General features: G+C 39.9%; 1 protein-coding gene across 1 annotated transcript; it reads right to left on the bottom strand.

The window, feature by feature from the left end:
- Nucleotides 1-3664: 3664 nt before the first annotated feature.
- On the bottom strand, nt 3665-19702 carry LOC117547530 (sortilin-like). The gene is given in 22 exon segments (XM_034218359.1): nt 3665-5938; nt 6026-6152; nt 6237-6349; nt 6658-6766; nt 7352-7468; nt 7571-7760; nt 7839-8023; nt 8510-8678; nt 8754-8856; nt 9072-9184; nt 9911-10066; nt 10507-10651; nt 11369-11496; nt 11574-11623; nt 12775-12848; nt 13002-13163; nt 13303-13405; nt 13498-13571; nt 13654-13716; nt 19352-19611; nt 19614-19674; nt 19676-19702. Coding segments are annotated over 22 exon segments (2529 nt in total). The 5' UTR covers nt 19688-19702; the 3' UTR covers nt 3665-5923.
- Between the last annotated feature and the right edge of the window lie 379 nt (nt 19703-20081).

Genomic DNA, 20081 nt, shown 5'->3' with positions numbered 1-20081 from the left:
TTTCACCAATACCTTTATATTGTCTACTCTTCACTTACTGTCAGCATAGGTCGGCATTGATGTACAGAGCCGACAGAAGACCTTGTTTATATTGGCATCATATGGTGCAGCCAGTGATGCGTCCTAAAACCAGGAAGTAAGCTGCTGGTTCCCTCCACAAAAAGCAATGGGATTTCTCCACAGGGTTTTGGAAAATAGCTGGAAATAAGGTCTGTGGAAAACAAACCTGTTTGATAAATGCACGTTTTGTTCAGCCGGATAATCTCCACATGTCTACCCTACTTTTATAATTTTCGAATTATAAATCTAATCGATAGATTATAAAAGGGTTTTAGGATGCGTCACTGCACCACTAGAAGCCAACTCCATCGATCAAGCTGGCTGAAACTTTCTCTCCCTCTTCTTCTCATGCTCCTCCTTTAACTCCTCCGGTGACTTTCTTTTATTTGAAGATTGTTTTTTGCCCGGCTACCACTGGTATTAAAAACATTTTGGCGAATGGTTAGGTGGCGCGATAGTCTGTAGTGAAGGAGCGCGCTCCCGCTCACGGGATCCTGCTCGCGCTGCGCTCCGCAGCAAACAGCTGTTTGCTTTTCACCCAACAACGACAACCGACTCACGGAACGCTATGTTGTAGCGTTGATAAACGAAACAATGTAACTAAATTGCTAGTCAAAATACCAATACCACAGGACATTTTTTTTAAAGCAATATTTTTAGTGGCCCGAGCGGGCAAGTGGAAAGTACGTTATGCTGGCCCGGGGTGCCTTAATAGTGCTTCCGGGCCATTTAATGTCGAGCCCTGCCGGTTACCGGCCGGCCCACATCGTCTGACCGGCCCACTTCAATACCGGTCCCATCGGGATTCGTCCCGAACGTCCCGATGGCCAGTCCGCCCCCATTCAAATCTTGTTGCTTTAGAATTTGACAGCTTTCCCTATGTGTTGTCATGTAGTGTGAAAAAGGTAACCGTTATTAACATGTTACAACCGTGCCTGGCATGTGTTACAACTTACAACTGTCCCTGTACACAAGGACAGTTGTAACAGTTGAGTTTAAAAAAAAAAAATACATTTTCCAACCTGTACTTATTTCATAAAAACATCTTAAATACATTGTTTCAGTAGCTGACATATTGATAATGTATAATATAGCAAAATGGCTATCCTATTGTAAATGTTTTTTTATTTATTGGGGAAAAACCCAAAAAGTGTTGCAACTGTCCCTGGTCTCCCCTACTTTCCACTTGCCCGCTCGGGCCACTAAAAATATTGCTTTAAAAAAAATGTCCTGTGGTATTGGTATTTTGACTAGCAATTTAGTTAAATTGTTTCGTTTATCAACGCTACAACATAGCGTTCCGTGAGTCGGTTGTCGTTGTTGGGGGGAAAGCAAACAGCTGTTTGCTGCGGAGCACAGCGCGAGCAGGCTCCCGTGAGCGGGAGCGCGCTCCTTCAGACTATCGCGTCACCTAACCATTCACCAAAATGTTTTTAATACCAGCGGTAGCCGGGCAAAAAACAATCTTCAAATAAAAGAAAGTCACCGGAGGAGTTAAAGGAGAGTGACAGGGAGCATGAGAAGAAGAGGGAGAGAAAGTTTCAGCCAGCTTGATCGATGGAGTTGGCTTCTAGCTTACTTCCTGGTTTTAGGACGCGTCACTGGCTGCACCTCTCAATATCATGCCAATATAAACAAGGTCTTCTGTCGGCTCTGTACATCAATGCCGACCTATGCTGACAAGTAAGTGAAGAGTAGACAATATAAAGGTATTGGCGAAATGTCCCAGCAGTTTAGGATAATGAAGGTTCTAATCTAATCTATTACATAGCCATTACATGTCTAACTCCTAATGACAGGAAGGCAGAAAGTGCATTATACAAATAATAATACTCATAATAATAGCAGACATTTTTTTTAAATGACCACAATATCATTATTTTAATAAATCAAATATGAACAATTGAGGGAAATGAGGAAGAACTGATGATTCAAATGTTGTAGTACAAGCAGTAATGTAGTTAGTGCATAAATTAGGCTACTATTGCAACAAATGTGTTACTTTAATTCATTATTAGTCAATTTTGTTTGGTGGACGAATGCTCCGGGCCAGTGGTTACAATGGTGGGGCCAGTGATAATACAATTCCACCGGCCCGGAGGGCCAGTGGCATTTTACCCTTAATGTCTACCCCTGGTTGAGCTTGGTGATAATGAAAGGAGCATTCTGGAAGTTAGGGAGGCCATATCAGGATGTTCTCAGTTCAACTGAGTTGAAGGTCATACTGAGGACAACAAAGCATACATCTTTTGGCTGGAACAATGCCAGTGGTTTGCCAAACAATATTTAAAATGGACTAAGGTTGAGAGCTTGATTAATTAGTTATTATATTTTAAAATGTATTTTTTCAATGTGTAATTTTGTAGTTTTCTGGGCGATAAGTTAGTATTCATTATGAAGAAATAATGTCTCTGTTCAGTGCATTAAATGTGTAGAACTTCGATCCAATTAGAAAACCTATGGCTAAGACAATTATTTGTTTACCTTTGCTAGGCATTAGTTCAATGAAATCCATTTGCAGGTGATCCATTTATTTTTATCTTGGCCTAAAATATTAGTTTTACAACCCGTATGGGGGTTTAAGTCCCCTACGTGTATTGGGGTTTAAGCCCCCCCCCCCCGTAGGTGGTTACATATTATACTCACTTACTTTAATAATATCATTGTGTGATTCTTATTTGCTAATGTTTATCTATATTTACTACTTCTCACACATCTTAGCTAAGCTTGGGAACATTCCTTATTAAGATTTGTTGCAGTGTAGTTAGTTACAGTCTATGTGCACCAACAGTATGACCTTCAACTCAGGTGAACTCACAACTTCCTGATATGGCCTCCCTAACTTCCAGAATGCTCCTTTCATTATCACCAAGCTCAACCCCTCCCTTTCGATATATTATACTTTTTATTTCACTTGATTTTACTGACGGTCAAGCTACACTATAGAAATTAAGATCTCTGCATACTAAATATACTGTCTATGCACATCAAGTGTTTTATTATCACCCGACAGCCAATACATGTACAGCTTAAACTCTCTTAATAATTTAAGTCATCTTTCACATCTTTCCTTCTTATAATTTCCATTTATTTCTAACGATTGGGAATTTTACACTATTGCCTGGACACAATATTTGAAGGGTGACACATTGAGCTATGAGAACCTCTGGTTGTCTGATTATCTAACCAAACATTCTATTTATAGAGAAAATATTAAGCCTTAATCATGGAAATACCTAATAGGTCTGTCTTTAAATTCATAGGGGTTGTTCAATCATCTTTATTACCTTTTTGTAGCTAAAGTTTTGTTGTATTGCATGAAGACATTATGTTAGCCATTCCATGTTACAATTACATCAGTAGTATTTTGAATAGAATGGCTAATTGTAATACTTCTCACCTATCATGCAATAATAATAATAAACACACACTGCTAGAGATTACATTTAAGTGAGATGTACTTTGATATAAACATACTATATATTTTTTTGGAACTTGCCTAAGTATTGTTGCAATAATAGACATTTTGCATTAACCACAGCCAAGCATATCTGAACAGATGTAAGAGAGATTGTGTCATTTCATTCAATAAATGCAGACATTGTTATAAAACATTTGTGCTACAGAATAGTTTTATTCAGAGATACTTTTCTCTGATATTCTAGAAAACAGTCAAGAAAACAAGATGGAATGAAGATCACAACTCATTGCCCAAATACCAAACAAAAGTTAGATGTACAAGTAGCCACAAATGCAACCCTTTCACAGATCTGTAGATACAGTGCAAATATAAATCATTGAATCCAGTAAATAGCTGGGTTTGTTCTTACTGACAGTTCTGTAAATAAAGAAGCATCAAGCATATGAATTTGCTTTCATATCTAACAAAGTCCACCCAACAGTCCTTGAGAAAATGCCAGCTTATTACAATAGCTTATTCACTGGGATAATATTGACTCTGCTAGAGAAAACAAGCATTAGCCAAAAGCCCTGCACACGGCAAAAGTTAGTTTTGCAGAAAACAGAAATGATTGCAATCCAACATATCATTTGAACAATGTATGTAACACAGTGAAATGTCATCTTGGAAAATGATACAACTCAATAAACTTCATAAAGTATATGCTCGTTATGGCAACCAGACATTAATCTGATAAATTAAGTTCTGTTATTGTGGATATTTAGCAGAATCTATTATATTATTAAGTTGGGATGCACCAATATATCATAAGACTGGCAAATAAAAGCTTTAAAAAGCTTGTTTTTCTGCTGTCAAAATAATAAAAGAAAACAAGCCAACATGGTCTCTAGAAGACACTTGATTATCTTGATGATTCTTCACCTGCATTAAGATAGAGACACATGGACATTGGAATTGGCTAATATATTAAAAAAATCAGCCAAATAAGACGAAAACAAAATATTTAAAACACAACAACATATTGGTGCACCCTGTTAAGCAAAAGAAAAATTTAAAAAATCTGAAAGTTCAAGTAAAGAGTTTGAGTTAGCATTACCTTAATACTTTATATAATGCTGGGCTAAAGTTAGGTTTTACCTCTACAACCTTACCTCTACAACCTCACCTCTACAACCTCACCTCTACAACCTCACCTCTACAATTCACTCCTCTACAAACTACTCAATAAAAGTGCTTTGGCAAATATTCAAGTCTTTTCACAACACATACAGGGGAATAATACAATTGCTTGTATGAAGCTGCACTGTATAAAACAAATGAGTTTGTATTTGATGTCTTCACAACAATGGCAGTCCATTTTAACATTTATTCCGAAAGTTTCACAAGGCACTTTAGCATTCCTTTCTTAGCAATCTAATAAAGTATTGTTTTATTGGGCATCATTTATCTGTCAGCTGATAAAAGTTATAATTTAGTCTAAAATAGGCACTTATTTGTCTTTTATTTTCAAAAAAAAATGGAACTCGTTTGTTCTGGTTAATTTTACATTAAAATCTGATTTTTCTATCAATTTAAAAATGTTTTAATAATTACAATTATAAAACAATAAAAGTGGTATGAAATATGTTTATCTATAGTGCATCACCTGAATAAAATGGAAGTATATTTCCTTCAGAAAAAAACAAGATGTCACTAGTCAGAGACGATGACCAGTAACATTAAAGGAGGCACTACACTCTTAGTAGCTGTTACAACAATACATTGAAAAGTGCTCATTTCTTAGGAACTTGTGATTAGCAGGAACTCATAGTGAGTAGCGTAGTCTTATCTTAGTGACAAGTGAAGCTGACAAAACTAATATTAAAATGGTCGCCATTTACAATAGGACTGTATGTTGCAATTATTAAGTGTACAGAGTACAAAAACTACCTAAGTGTCAGCAGACAATCTCTGAGCTAAAGTATGATAACTACTTTCTGTGTTCTGTTGATTAGCAGTTCCCTAACTCTTATTGTGTGAAATGTTCTGTAAGCCTTTATATCTAGCCTCTGTATTATGCTTCTGCAGTGCATCACGATTTGAAAGGCCATCTTTTCTCAGGTCAGCATGCAAGGGAACATACAGAGCATGTATTCAGACTCAGTGGTCTTTGCAGAACTCTTTGTGACAAAAACTACAAAAGCTCTCCAGGGACCCCAGAACCTTCTGTTCTGCACTGGGTTTGTCCCCCTCCCCAAAAAAACGGTTCAATCTTTTTTATGGGAGCCTTGACTGGTAAAAGGAAGCCATGTGAGATTCTGCAGAGTCCTCCAGCCACCAGGGGATAGCGAGAAGTGAAAAAGAAGATGTTAATCGGCATGTGGGAGCACCACGGGTGCCCAGGCATCACGAAGACTGTGTTAAATGTAGTCTTGAAGAGCCTTTAAGGGAGAAATATCCGCCTTATTCTAACAGGTCCTGTGGAGAAACACAAACAAGGCTTATAAGGGAGGAAGATAATCACAAAGAAGAACTGAAAAAGTAATTTGACACAGAACCAGATACCTGATCTGAGTCTTCATTGTACTGTGCTTTTCCTGTCTCCATGTAGTGTGTGTCAATATCATCGACTCCTTCTATTTTATCAGCCTCAACATTCTCTCTCATGACAGAGTATCGATGCACGAGGAACCTGGTGAGGACATGAGTAACAAACAGAGATGAAATACAGTGTTCATTTATTTTTGTGCAGAAATATGTAACATATTTAACTGACCGTCCCCCGCAGACATATTTCTTAACCAGCCAAACGCCTGCAACAGCACTCGACAGAAGCATCGCTATGACAACCATCACTATGACAGCAGTGTTCGGTGAACTGTCTTCAGTCTGTAACGAGTTGCACAAACGTGAAGAAAGGCGTGAAGAAATGACATGCGAAAAACTTGAAAATCATTTTCACTTCATGTCTCTCAGCTTAGAGAAGAGACTGTAATATTCCTCAAATAAATACATCAAACATGATCGGGTCGTGCCACACCCCTACTAGGTAACTAACACATGCCTTCAGTGTTCACCATGACAAAGATCAGAGGTTCCCCTTTTGATTCTCAGGCCCTAACCCATCCCAATGTTAACTAGGTAGATACGGTTTTTCTAGCCTACCTAGTATTTTTCTCAGAAGAAGCTAAACTGACCAGAGAGTTTGGAGAAAGGACGTTGCTGGTGCACATCCTCCCCAGGTCTGTCTCCTTCCTGTCGGGCTGAAAACCTCCCTCACACTGGTCTCCTGGAACCTTCCGGTAGCTTCAATTTAAGAAGAGACAGAGAGACACGTCAGGCAAGACAAAGTGCAAAGAAAATTACACAGGGCAGGACAAGACAGCAGGTAGACTAAACATAAGATTCTTAACACTAATGAAGAAAAATAGAAGCATACTAAGATGTTTTGGGAAGTTTGTTATAGTTTCTTTAAAACCCTATACTTAATTGTGTCCACTATAGAGTGCTGCAGGGACAGTATCATTTTCTTATTCCATTGGATTATTTAATCAAATAAGCTCTTTGGTAAATGATACTTACACTTTAGCAAGATTAACACCACTTGTTTGATTTTTGCAGTGGAATTGGAATTGGCTTGGGCATTTCAAATGCTAACTGTGTTAAGGACTTGTTTCTGCATTAGTGACTTAACTAAGGAACCCTTTATTATGTTGCTTCATGAACCTTGTATTTATTGTATGTACGATGTAGTTATTCTTGAACTACATTGTCATAGAACAACACTAATAATCTGTAGCAGGCTCCTGGAAGTGAAGTGGAGAGGTCAACATACAAGGTTATATTTACGGCTGAGGAAAGAGAGAGTAAGATAAAAACAGGCCTCCTCACCCGCTGGTCTGAAGCTGTTCGGTGGTCCCATTTAAACAAAACTCCAGAGGGTGACCCTTCAGCTCCTCCTGCTCCACACACTCTGAGCTGTTCTGTGGCCGGTAATATCCAAAGTCACTGTGAGACAAGAAATTGACAGACACGATAAATATGTTTCCATTATTCTTACGGTTACACTAAGATGGCATTATAAATGTGTGCTATTTTACAAAAACATACCAGTGATAATCCTCTATTGTACACGGACAGGGAGACAGCTTCTTAGTGACGGCATAGTCCCTCCCGTTCCAGCAGACAGAGTCTTTCCTCAGGCGTAGGAAGGTTTCCTTATAGCCCAGCACACAGCCATCATGTGATCCACTGGGGTCTGCAGAGTGAGCCAGCCACTGCACATAGTCCCTCTCAGTGCCTGCACATGTACACAAGCACTGAGTTAGTCAAGAGGTAAAACCCTTTCTGTTAAACCCTCATTGTCCCACATACTCACAGTCTCTGGTGAGGATCTTCCTGTAGTCTATGGTGATCACCACCCATTTGCTGAAGTCGTTCCTGTAGCCCCACAGGCTGACGTTCATGGAGCGGGAGCCGGGCTCGCTGTCCATGCCGCTGAAGTGGAGCGGGTCGCTGGTGAAGTTATACGTATGCCAACACTGCCCCTCATCTGTGGAAAACCTGAGGGTGTGAGAGGCAAAATTGTCATTCTGTCATGACCCGTTAAATAAATACATTACTGTTACAATGCTTTGTGAGTTGTTCTTGCATTCATTTATTGATGTTTATTTCACTTTAATTAAAGCAAACAATGACTATATACTTGTTAAGCATTATATCTGCCTATACCTCAGAATAGTTATTAGATAATGATTGTAAAAATAATTATATATATAGTATACGTTATATTAATATTGCTATGAGAAATATAATAAACTATGACCCTTAAAAGTATTATGACTTTATCTTGTAATACATTACAAATGCTTGAGAAGGTGTTATGATGGATAAGTATTTGAATATTTAGGAATGATATCACTTTTATTATACATGTGCTAAAAGAAGATTATAATGCTTTACGTATATATTTAATGCAGTATATACATGGCATTCATAAAAAGTGCTACCAACGATACTAAAATAAACTAATTGTGTAGGTATATTCACTTTATCTGGTTGACAGGAGCGTTGGTTTGTTCCACAGCCACCAGCAGCCCCCCAGAGTCCATTATAGCGTAATGGTGGGGGCCTCTGAGAGCCAACATCCAGGAGTAGCCCCCGTCATCAGACACGTACACATCAGGTGAGAGAGAGGACACTTCATCCCCAACACTGCCTGAGGAAACGCAGGACAATGGTGTAAGTAAACATCTCACCATGCAGTAAAAAGTATTTATTTGTATTTATTTACCATGGGCAAGAATGATGCCCACAGCACTGGATTGTGAGAGAGGCAGCATGGGGACGTTCATCATCATGGTGATGCTGTAGGCTGCGTGGATGAGGAGTCTGCACTGTAAACACATGATTATGTGTTGGTACCAAGTCCACATGAAGACACTCATATTTTCTTATGCTAAAATTCCATAGAAACAAGAAACAGAACTGATCTCATACAATAACAAGACTCAAACAGGTAAGTGAACAAATGAAACACTCCAGAAGTAATGAGAAATACTCAATGATAAAAACTGAATATATTTAAATGATGCATGAATGTTTGTCTCACTCTGTTAGGCCTGTTGGTCGAGGTCTCGTTGTCACAGTGGCTGTTCTGTGGTCTGCGCAGCGTCTGCCATTTTGCTCCCTGGTCAAAGGTGATCACTGTCTCCATTGCACCATCTGCAGTCAATAACATTCAGTTCAGTTCAGGATCCACATGGGTACACAACTATCTAACCACATTTTCAAAAACATTTTCTCAATCCGTGGACTCATACCTTGCCTTCTATGTAGCAACTGTTCTTAGTTTATCCTACTATGGTGAGAGAATGAAAAATCTACTAAATCAACCAATCGAAAATCTGTTTGGCATCAATGGCAGTGAACATTTAGTCGACTTTATCTTAAATGATAAGGTTTAGTAAGGACTCATTACATAATGAGTTCAAGGAAGGATTCTAAATTTAGGATGCCAAAAAAACAAAACGGTATTCACAATCAACGCTATAAAAACACCCAATAAAATAGCCACAATGGAAAGCAGTTTGTGTTGGGTTGAAATGTTTTGTTGTTGTTTTTTTGGCATGTATACCGGATTTGCCACCCAATAGCATGGATCAAAGGTGGAATAAAGTTACATTGTTGTATAGTATAATAAGTCACTGTCTAAAAAGTATGAAATATATTTGTGGATAAGAAACATCAGATGGTTTACTAACTTTAACAAACATACTATTACATCATCACTGTGATGTTCCAGTGTGGCGAGGAGACATTAAGAGCCAAATTGGAAGAGCAATTCTTAAAATGAAAATAAATGATATCATATTTCAAAATGTTGACAAAAAGGTACCCGAAGACTCGTCTTAAATGTGTAAGTACATATAACTCGGTGTGCTGACTCACCCTCTGAGAGAACGCTGGTCATGTAGACGCCCCTGAGTGAAGAGATGGCGGTGAAGTCGGTTTCGCTTCCTGTGGTTGTGTAAAGATGGCGCTCCAGAGACTTGGAGAAAACAGCTCCTCTGTCATCTGACACATAGATGGTTCCAACACCTGAGTCTGATCGAGCACACACACACACACACACACACACACACACACACACACACACACACACACACACACACACACACACACACACACACACACACACACACACACACACACACACACACACACACACACACACACACACACACACACCACACACACACACACACACACACACACACACACACACACACACACACACACACACACACACACACACACACACACACACACACACACACACACACACACACATTTTGTATGACAGCCCCTAGGCTCCTGCTTGAGGACGCCTGCAGAGAAACGTTCTGCAGCTTGGAGGTATTTTTCAAGGACATCTAATGAGAGTTTAAATGGAGGTTATTTTGCATTATCAACGCTCTAGTTAACCATTAGCATCATCATCCACATCAATCATCACTATCAGCAGCATCCTCACTGGTTCTGACCTCCAGGGTCGTCCACATGCATGAATATCATGTCCTGATTGGATGCCAGGATGGAGTAGAACTGCTCGTGGTTGACTGTAGGAAGCTGAGCCATGTTCCACACTTTACCTCCGTCCACCGACACGTGGATCTTACGCTGTGTCCCCTAACACACACACACACACACACACACACACACACACACACACACACACACACACACACACACACACACACACACACACACACACACACACACACACACACACACACACACACACACACACACACACACACACACACACACACACACACACACACACACACACACACACACACACACACACACACACACACACACAACACACACACACACACACACACACACACACACACACACACACACACACACACACACACACACACACACATTAGAGCCAAAGATAGCAATGCCATAGACAGGGTTCATTCTGATTTAATCACATTTTTTTAGCCAGGGAAAAATTGATAGCTACAGTAACAACATTGAGCTTTAGCGCTGTACCTTTAGCTCGTAAAAAGAGACAACGGTATGTTCGGGTAAATATCCTTATTCGTTAGTATGTGATCACGCGGTATGGATTTAATTCATAATTAGCTGTGAACTGATCACAATATGAGTTAAACTACCTCCAGTTGAGGCCTGGCTGAATCAATCATATTCTGAACAAACACTGCCATAAGACATGTTTTGCTTATCTAAATACAAATAGCATGTTAACACCATTTGTGATTAGAGTCCACAAAGGCTAGATTCTGCATGTTTTTATGATTGTTATATGGGTTAACTGGCCCTTTGAGTCATTATTTCGAAACATTTACTTGCAGAGAGACACACACATACCTTGCCAGTCATGATAGAGGCAAAAACAAAGCGCCCCCCCAGTACGAAGGAGAAAACTCTGGTTGCAATGGTTTGGAAACTTCGACCATAATCTGCTGTCTTCTTTAACTCCAGCATTCCTTTACCTTCTAACAGGAAGAAAGAGGAATTACTACATGTAACGCAGGATTTTAAATAGACATGTGAATAAACTGTGTTCACTTACTGCATGATCCATTGTAGTTTGTTGTAAAGTAGATGCTGTTTTTTGGACCCCTATATTTGAGAAAAATTAAGAAACAGTAAAGGAGTGAATCTGTAGAAAGATCTAATTGTGCTTTTTTTTTTACTTCAAGAGTTCTCGGAGTTCAAATGTAAATGACTTTGAGAAATGATAGAGATCATAGATTATGGTTGTGGTTTTTTCGAAGTGCTTTGCTAGCGGTGCAAACATCAAACCCTCCCGGGCTGAGCTCCAACCAATCTGTCTTTGTTCGCTGCCAAAGGGGACGAAGGTTTTCACACTGCAGAGATTCTGCCGGTTAGAGGACTGTGGGCTGAATAAGAATGCCTTCGCTGACTCATGATTCACTCTGACTGCAGCCTCAGCTCCCTCTCTCTGCTGTCAATTTAGGTCGGGGTTTAAATAACAGCTGTGGTCACGCAGAGACATGATGTTCCCACAATGCAGCGCTCACAACCACAGGCTGACACCACCACTACCCCATGTGAACTTGAGGTGTCCAAAAGCAATGAAAGCAGGAGAGTGATCCAAACTGTGGTGAGAAAAACAGCTGGAATAACAGAAATGGACAAATAAAAACACACACAAACACGGAGGCTGTGTGGAGACAAATATGCAGTTTCACACCATGTCAGAGTTTCAGGACCCACTTATAACACAGTTTATATTTCACTCTGTACTAATCACACATCAATTACTGACTTAAAGAAGTCTCTGGTTTGGGACAAAGTAAACGTGTATTCAAGTATTACATTATATAGGATTAAGAGGAGGAGTGGGATCAGAAAACAAGATGTTATGTACTCTTGTCTTTTACTTAAGGAGGGCAGCCTGACCCATGTTCTTAAATTGTTCTATCTGGATTTACAGTTTATGGATTTACTGCTGTGTGTGCGCCATGGAACATAAATATATGATTTTCCATATAGTACACCAATAAAGTCTCTGCTTCAGGGCTTTATTTAGTAGTAGCTATGATGACGTAAATCATCAGGTTGTCAAGGGAGAGGGAAAAAATGAATACCAATAACTAACTGCCAATGACTAATAAGTAATAGTATTTAAAACACATGGTCCAAGCCCCCAACCCAATAATTCGTATCCCTATTGTTTAGTCTGGGTTCTTCAGTATGCCATCTGTAACATATTTAGACTGACAGATTATGTAAAGGAGAATTCTCACCATCTGACCAAACAAACACCGTCATGGATTTTTCTCCAGGTGGCGCCAAAGTCCTCCGACAGCCACAGGTCCGACTGCAGGGAAAAGGCTCAGTTAGTAAAGACTTTTGTGTTAGGACTTTTTGATAATATTGTTGATTAAGAAGAAGTCCACCATGTAATTATGAAACGTGATTAAGTTATAAACTCAAATCGATTTGGTTTGGTCTAAAGATTGAAAGCTGCTACCATGACACTGAGCGTCACAAGTGTGTTGCAGTCTCCGGGGTTGTACAGCATCTGAATGAGGGGCTCAAACGGCAGGTCGGTTGGAACAAAGGTCAAGCCAAAGTCCTGAGAGCGAAACAGTTTAAACCCGCCGATGTCTGACACATCTCCAGTGAGAATCACCTGAAACCAAACACAGAGATGAAATGTCCATCATACACTAATAACATAACATTAGACTTATAATTTCCTGTGTTATTACAAGACCAACACACAAACCACCATGTAAGTTAAGCTCCATAATGTGAACATTTCGGCTCACCTTGCCAGAGTGGTCAGGACTGATGGCGAAGCCGAACTCGCTCTGGATGAAGGTGTGGTTGATCAGGTGCGTCACATCTTTGAACGTCTTCCCATAGTCTTCACTGACACAGGGACAACGTTGCAGTTAGACCCTCTGACCGACCACAGCTATGACTAATAATTAACTGCTACATTTCCACTGGGTATTTCTCACCTCTTGTAGAGATTGGACTGGCCAAAACGCATCATGAACAACGGCACCTGGAATGTGGTCAACACCAGCAGGACCTGGGAGAAGAAGCAGGATAACACAACAGTCTCTGCAACATATTCGTATATTTAATTCAAACATTCATGTAAACAAACTCACCCCGGAACCGTCTCCCACCCAGGCCAGTGACAGTGAACCCATGGTGCTCACTTTGAAGGTGAACTGTAATGAAAGGAAAAAAGCGAGTTTTTAGGAAACAATCAATCTGAGTAATTCTTGCGTAATGGTCCTTGACTATGATTATTTCAAATATTTCAGGCACATGGTATTTGTTTAATATTCACTCAGGAAATCGACTGAAGGAAATTCACACTCAAGAGTACACAGTTTAGTCTTAAACAAAACATAAGAGAGTTTGTGTGTGTGTGTGTGTTTCTGTCCCGCGCTGAACAAGAGGACAGAATGCATTGTTTTTATTGTCCAAAGTAACTCGGCCAGTTGGATGCACTCTGCATGTGTGACCTACATTCCCGCCTAATGACAAAGCCGAGGCCAGAGAACAAAACAATCACCCGTGGCCCGAGCACAGCGAGAACACACACACAGACACACACACACATTTAAACACTTGCTCAAACGCATACAGTGACTGAAAGTATTTGTATTCTGTGTGAAAAAAATACATGTATGACTCTACGGACTGGTGTCCTACGGTTTAAGTTTAAGTTTTTACTTAAAATGTTTATTTATGTCAATCAAGGGAAAGTTCAATTTACACGCAATATTCCGCTATTAGGATCTGAGTGGTGCTAATAAGAAAGGCATTTGTTTTTAAGTGGTGTTTCCAAGTATCTAAAGATTATACAATACATAAACAAACACCATAAAGAATTCACTTGAGACAATACAAACTAAGGCCTCATTTTTAGACAAATTAATGCAATGCCTTCAAGACTTTTTAAGCCTCAGCTGGATCCTTGTGCAGAAGATTTGTTATTCAATAACACATTTTAAAAACAAAACCTCAGTGTTACGTATTAGTAGATGTCATTTGAGGAAAGAGTTCTGTCCTGAACTTTTATTTCACAACAAGTGCACTGACTGCCAGATTCCAGTCTGTTCACCCAGAGTGACATTCAAGGGTTTGGTCATTTCAGCAACATATTTAGCCACCAAAGGTTTCTCCCCTCCTGTCTTTCTCTGGCAGGGCAGAGATGTTTACAAGGTGAGCCGAGCCCCGGAGTGTCTGCACACCGCTCTATAAAGCCACAGGAGACGGCCAGGTCTGGCTGCTGGAAACTCCTTGTAAACAGGTCCAGTGGAAACTGTCCAGCCGCGAATATCCGAATGTGTGAACACAACTTTCCATCTATTCTCTACATAAATCACTTCATCACCACCTCGCCTGCATCACACTATTCTTTAATCTCCATCAGTTTATTGCTTGACAACTTAACCTCCTCTTTTTGCAGTAATTTAGTCAATCTGGTCTTCAGTTAGAAAATGTTAAGCATGACGAGTCCTGTCCTCCAAACAGTCAATAAGCCAATAAATCAGTGTTTTGGCTTCAAATCTTTCAGGGAATATTGTTTCTTGTCAGTTTGATCCATTTCCCTGTATTCCTGCTTTTCTCTGTTTCCATGTAATAAAAGTGATTATAGTGAAATAAAAGTCATTTTAAAGTAAAGGGCTATTATGGGTTTTAGAGATGGGTGAAACATCGAAGTTATGGTCATACTTGAGGTTTAAGCGGGACTTAACGGATTCACAAAAGTCCACTTTTTCTCATAATATGTAATGACGTTAAGAAGAGATCAATAAATACTTCTCTGTCCTCCCATCTTAACATGCAAACCGGCTTTGATTCATAATTATAATCATTAACAACCATATCAATACTACTATTGCAATAATCACAACATTAGTGTGACAGAACCATAAAAACTAGTTTCATATAATAAAGTAAGCCATTTCATGGTCTTAGCCTGATTATCTGTGCTTTATAATGACAACTAATATATATATACGACTGGGTGGTTAAACCCATTTTGTTTGTTGTAAGTACAGTGAAAGCAAGGATTTCAAAACTCACTGATTTGAATTATTCTCAACACAATTAAAATACATTTACTAAGAGTCAGCTTTTGTTTCAGGGAACAAATATCTGTCAGCAAGACCAAAACAAATACTGTATAAGTTCTTATTATAACTTTACGAAGAAGTGTCATACCATTCAAATTATATTCTATTTTAATTAGGGAGCACAAACATGAAACAATTATTGGTCAAAAATAAGAGCCTACAGCCACGTTTGCAGAACTATGATCCTGTAGTTTGTGTACACTTTGTGCTACACGCAAACGTCAGCATGCTATCATTCTTACAATGCTACATGTTTAGTCGATGTATCATCAACCCCATGTACCTTTGCATTTGAGCTGTTTAGCATGGTAAAGTGTGCTAGCTAGACAACACAAAGAACATCTAATAATGATGGAGGTGTATTTATGTCAAAAAAGTGACTACTGGCTGATGTATCGGAAAGGTCAAAAACGAGTATCAAAAACATGCTCTACAAATATTGTATAACCCCTACTCTGCAACATAGAACATTCATTTATTCTGGATGTTATCACAACGCAAATAACTCCCATGGAAAAGAAGGAAAAGCAATAAAAAAAGTTATCTTTACAAAAGTAAGAAGTGTGGTCACGTTGAGCAGAGGTCACTGCAGGTCAACAGGATGCAGGTTGTGTAATGTGGATTGTTTTAGGATCACATATTTGCAAAGGTTTCTGCCAATAGCTTGCACATCTGTATTGAATCCAATACAATCAATCCAATTGATGTTTTCCACATCTGCTCCCCTGAAACCCCTGACTAGACAAATGCTAAATGCTTCACTGAGACTGAAACCAAAACAACCAACATCATAAAAAAAAGGTCAGATGAAAAAAGGCTGTGAAAGCTGTGACTGAGTGAAAACCGCTGGAGAAGGGTTAAGCAGAACGGGAAAAGGTTATTAACCACTCGGTCCTGTTCTGTAATGGGGATAGCAGAAGCACAGAGGGAGACAGTGAAGAGAAGAAAAGACGCTTGAGTTATTAGTCAGCGAAAAGAGTGAAGAGATTAATGCCTGACCCGGCTGGCTGTGGCCTCACAAACCAGACATGACCTCATGCTGCATCACATGTTTCATTTAAGGGCTTGCTCCTTTGAGCTTCATCTGCTCAAAAGCTCATGACACTCCAGGTGTGTGTCAGTGGATCAACTTTCGAAGATGAACAGTGAAGCACGAGTGAATGTTACCCACTCTGCTGTACATGAACGCACACACACGTCCATGCAGACGCAGTCATAGCCTGTTGGTGGGTGGGAGCACAGCGAGTTCCTCTCAGAAGTCGGACGCCAGCACAATGAGCTCCTTATTCCCTCTGCTCTGGGTTTTAACCTTTCTGCTTCAGCCGTGTTTACACACACAGAACTTCAGAAGAGGAGGTCAAACTCTCTTGGCTCTGATCTAAACACATGAAGCTGTGTATACCAACCCTCTGATGCTGGGCTCAGCTGGGTAAGCTGGGCTGTATTATATACATTGTTCAAGAAATCCAGCCATGTGTTGCTCATATTAGCATTTAGTGATATATCTTTATATGCATGTTATCAAGACAAAGCACCATTGTGCCTGTGTAGAGTTTCAAGCATGACTGTAGACTCAAAGTCCTAGTTTTGTTATATTTTATACAACAAACAATTCAGTGATTAATAAAGAAAATAATTGCCTGCAGTCCTGATTACATCTACATGGATGCAGGACAGAGACAAATCTGCAAATGGTTACATCTGAGAAGCTAGAACCAGCAAAGTAATGGCATTTTTGATGATAGAAACATTTGACTTTACAAACATGTATTAGTTGTATGTATGATAATCAACTTTTAGCACTGGTGTGGATACAATTAAATGCAAACTCAGATTAAAACATACTTTATAAACTTCTACAGCTTCTAAAATTCAAGCACAATTCTACCTCACAGTGCTTCTCTATTTTCACCAGTTTGTTGCTCTCATTGGATATCTCTCCCTGTATATCAACAAACCCATACTTTCCTTAACTCTCTCTCTCTCTCTCTCTCCCCCCCTATCCCTCTCTCCCCCTATCTCTCTCTCCCCCTATCTCTCACCCACCATGTGGAACATCAACTCTGCTGCTTTTCTTGGTGCTCCCACAGCTGGCTGCCACCCATTATGCTTCACCCTGAAAACAGAACATGTTTTTTCTCTACGATCTTTCGGCCAGAGGGGATAGAGGACGGGATGGAGTGAGGAGGACAAAATAATCGTAAAGGAACAGCAAGCTAGTTTTGGAACCAGACTGCGTCAGCTAAATGAACCTTACACAAACATACAGCAAAAGAAGCTCAGGCTGGTAAACAAAACACATGCTGTGTAGACTAAGTTGATCTGGCATATATTACACCATGTATAAATAAAACAAGGAGTTACAACGACTGATGTAAACGCCTTGTCTGATCCAGCCCTGCAGCTCTGATAACAGAACATTTAAGTCCACACTGGCGCTCAGGTCGAGGCAAGCTGTAAAATCGTGGGGAATGTTTGTGAGGGAAAAAAGACCCCGAGGAGACAGGAGGGGTCTGCTCTCACGCCGGATCGTTTTCATGCTCAAAGCTAGCCCAGGTGTCTGAGGCCACAGAAATTATATAACGTACACTTCTCTCTCTCCACACACACACACACACACACACACACACACACACACACACACACACACACACACACACACACACACACACACACCACACACACAACACACACACACACCACACACACACACACACACACACACACACACACACACACACACACACACACACACACACACACACCACACACACACACACACACACACACACACACACACACACACACACACACACACACACACACACACATTCCTCTGGACATCTGGGTTGTTGTTGTTGTGCTTCCTATTACAACATGTTCTGTACTAAAATAACAGAAGGTACAATTTGGTCTATTATAATGTGGGATCATGGTTAAGATTATAAAAGAGTTCAAGTCTATAAAAAAAGGTTAAAAAACCTGAAGATGCTGGGTTTTGTACTGAGAAAACAAGGTATTTAAAGACATCTACTCAGGTTTGAGCAACTGGGAAAAACATTGTTCATTATGTTGTAAAATGTTATAGACCATACAATTAACACTAACTGTATTACACCCTATACCATTCGTCAGATGTCAGAATGGACTAATGGAAAGGACAGAGACTGACAACCTGCATTATTCAGATCAACAAAAAGCAGTGTAGTTCTTCCATCAAAACATTTGCAATATATGCTAATGTTCACTTCTTTCAGTCATTCCTAGAAGTCCATCTGTCCACAACACAAATATATTAAATTGGATTCCAGTGTACTAAAAGGAGAAGCAAAAAATCCTTACGGTGGAGGCAAATATTGACTTTATGATAGATCAACTATTAACACGGTTAGGAGGAACTACTACAAAAGTCATACAGATCGTTTACGTGTGTCTTTTAACATTACAGATGGCTTTCAAACAGAAGCATTCCCTCTGTTGCAGTATAAATGTTCATGTTATATCATCTAAAGTTATCAGGGTCTATCTGTTTGGTGGTGTAATTAATTTGAAAATGTGTGGACACTATTTGCAGCTCCATGTGACCAAAGACACATTGGAAGTAGCCTGTGAGTTTACCCCAAAAGCAGCAAGCATTAAGACGAGGCTACTTCCCCTCTTCTGAAAGTGTTATGTTGTTATGGTGGTTAAAAATAAACCTAAACAAGTCACTTACAGAGTGGGTGCTGTTCTGCAGGGTTGACTCTACTCCATGCAGGGCTGTACATGTCTGTTCATTCAGTCCAGCGCTGCGTTTCGAGAGCTCCGACTTCTCTAAACTATATCGCTCTTCGTCACTGCCAAACTCCCTCTGTAGCCTCCTCAAACCTGATAAGTTGTCTCCCTCTGTGCCCAGAGCAGACCAAAACAGTCCGAGCGCCAAAACGCCAGACACGGAGATCATGTTTACAAGAAGACTGCCCAACTTTGGACTCGCGAGAAGCTTTTCTGTCCCAACAGTTGGCTCCACATGCCCCCCTCATCACCAAATGCATCTTCAATAACGGCCCATGCACGGGGGCAGGTGATTGGTCAGTGGCAGAATAAGATGCACGCTGATTGGACGGCGGGAATCTTCCTCAACTGAGATGTCAGGGGTCTGATGGTGTGACGCTGCCCCCTGGTGGAAAGACTGCGCGGTGACCGGGAAAAGTTGTAATCTTTTTAATTGGAGAATGTATTCCTTGAATTTGAATTCCAAGAAACATAAGAAAAGCAGAACAACAAGGCTGGATTATAAGGGTTCCCAAAATGTGATTAGTTTCCCTTAGGAATATCTAAAGTATTTATGACTATGATCATCTTAGCGATTACTTTAATAGTTCCTAAACATGAAGTACTGTAATTGAGGCACAAATATAACTATTACAATTGTCCACAATAGGATCCTAAATAGTTAAGTAATT

Source organism: Gymnodraco acuticeps, unplaced genomic scaffold (assembly GCF_902827175.1).
Source record: "Gymnodraco acuticeps unplaced genomic scaffold, fGymAcu1.1, whole genome shotgun sequence".
NCBI lineage: Eukaryota > Metazoa > Chordata > Actinopteri > Perciformes > Bathydraconidae > Gymnodraco > Gymnodraco acuticeps.
This window is presented reverse-complemented; position numbering and strand designations above follow the sequence as displayed.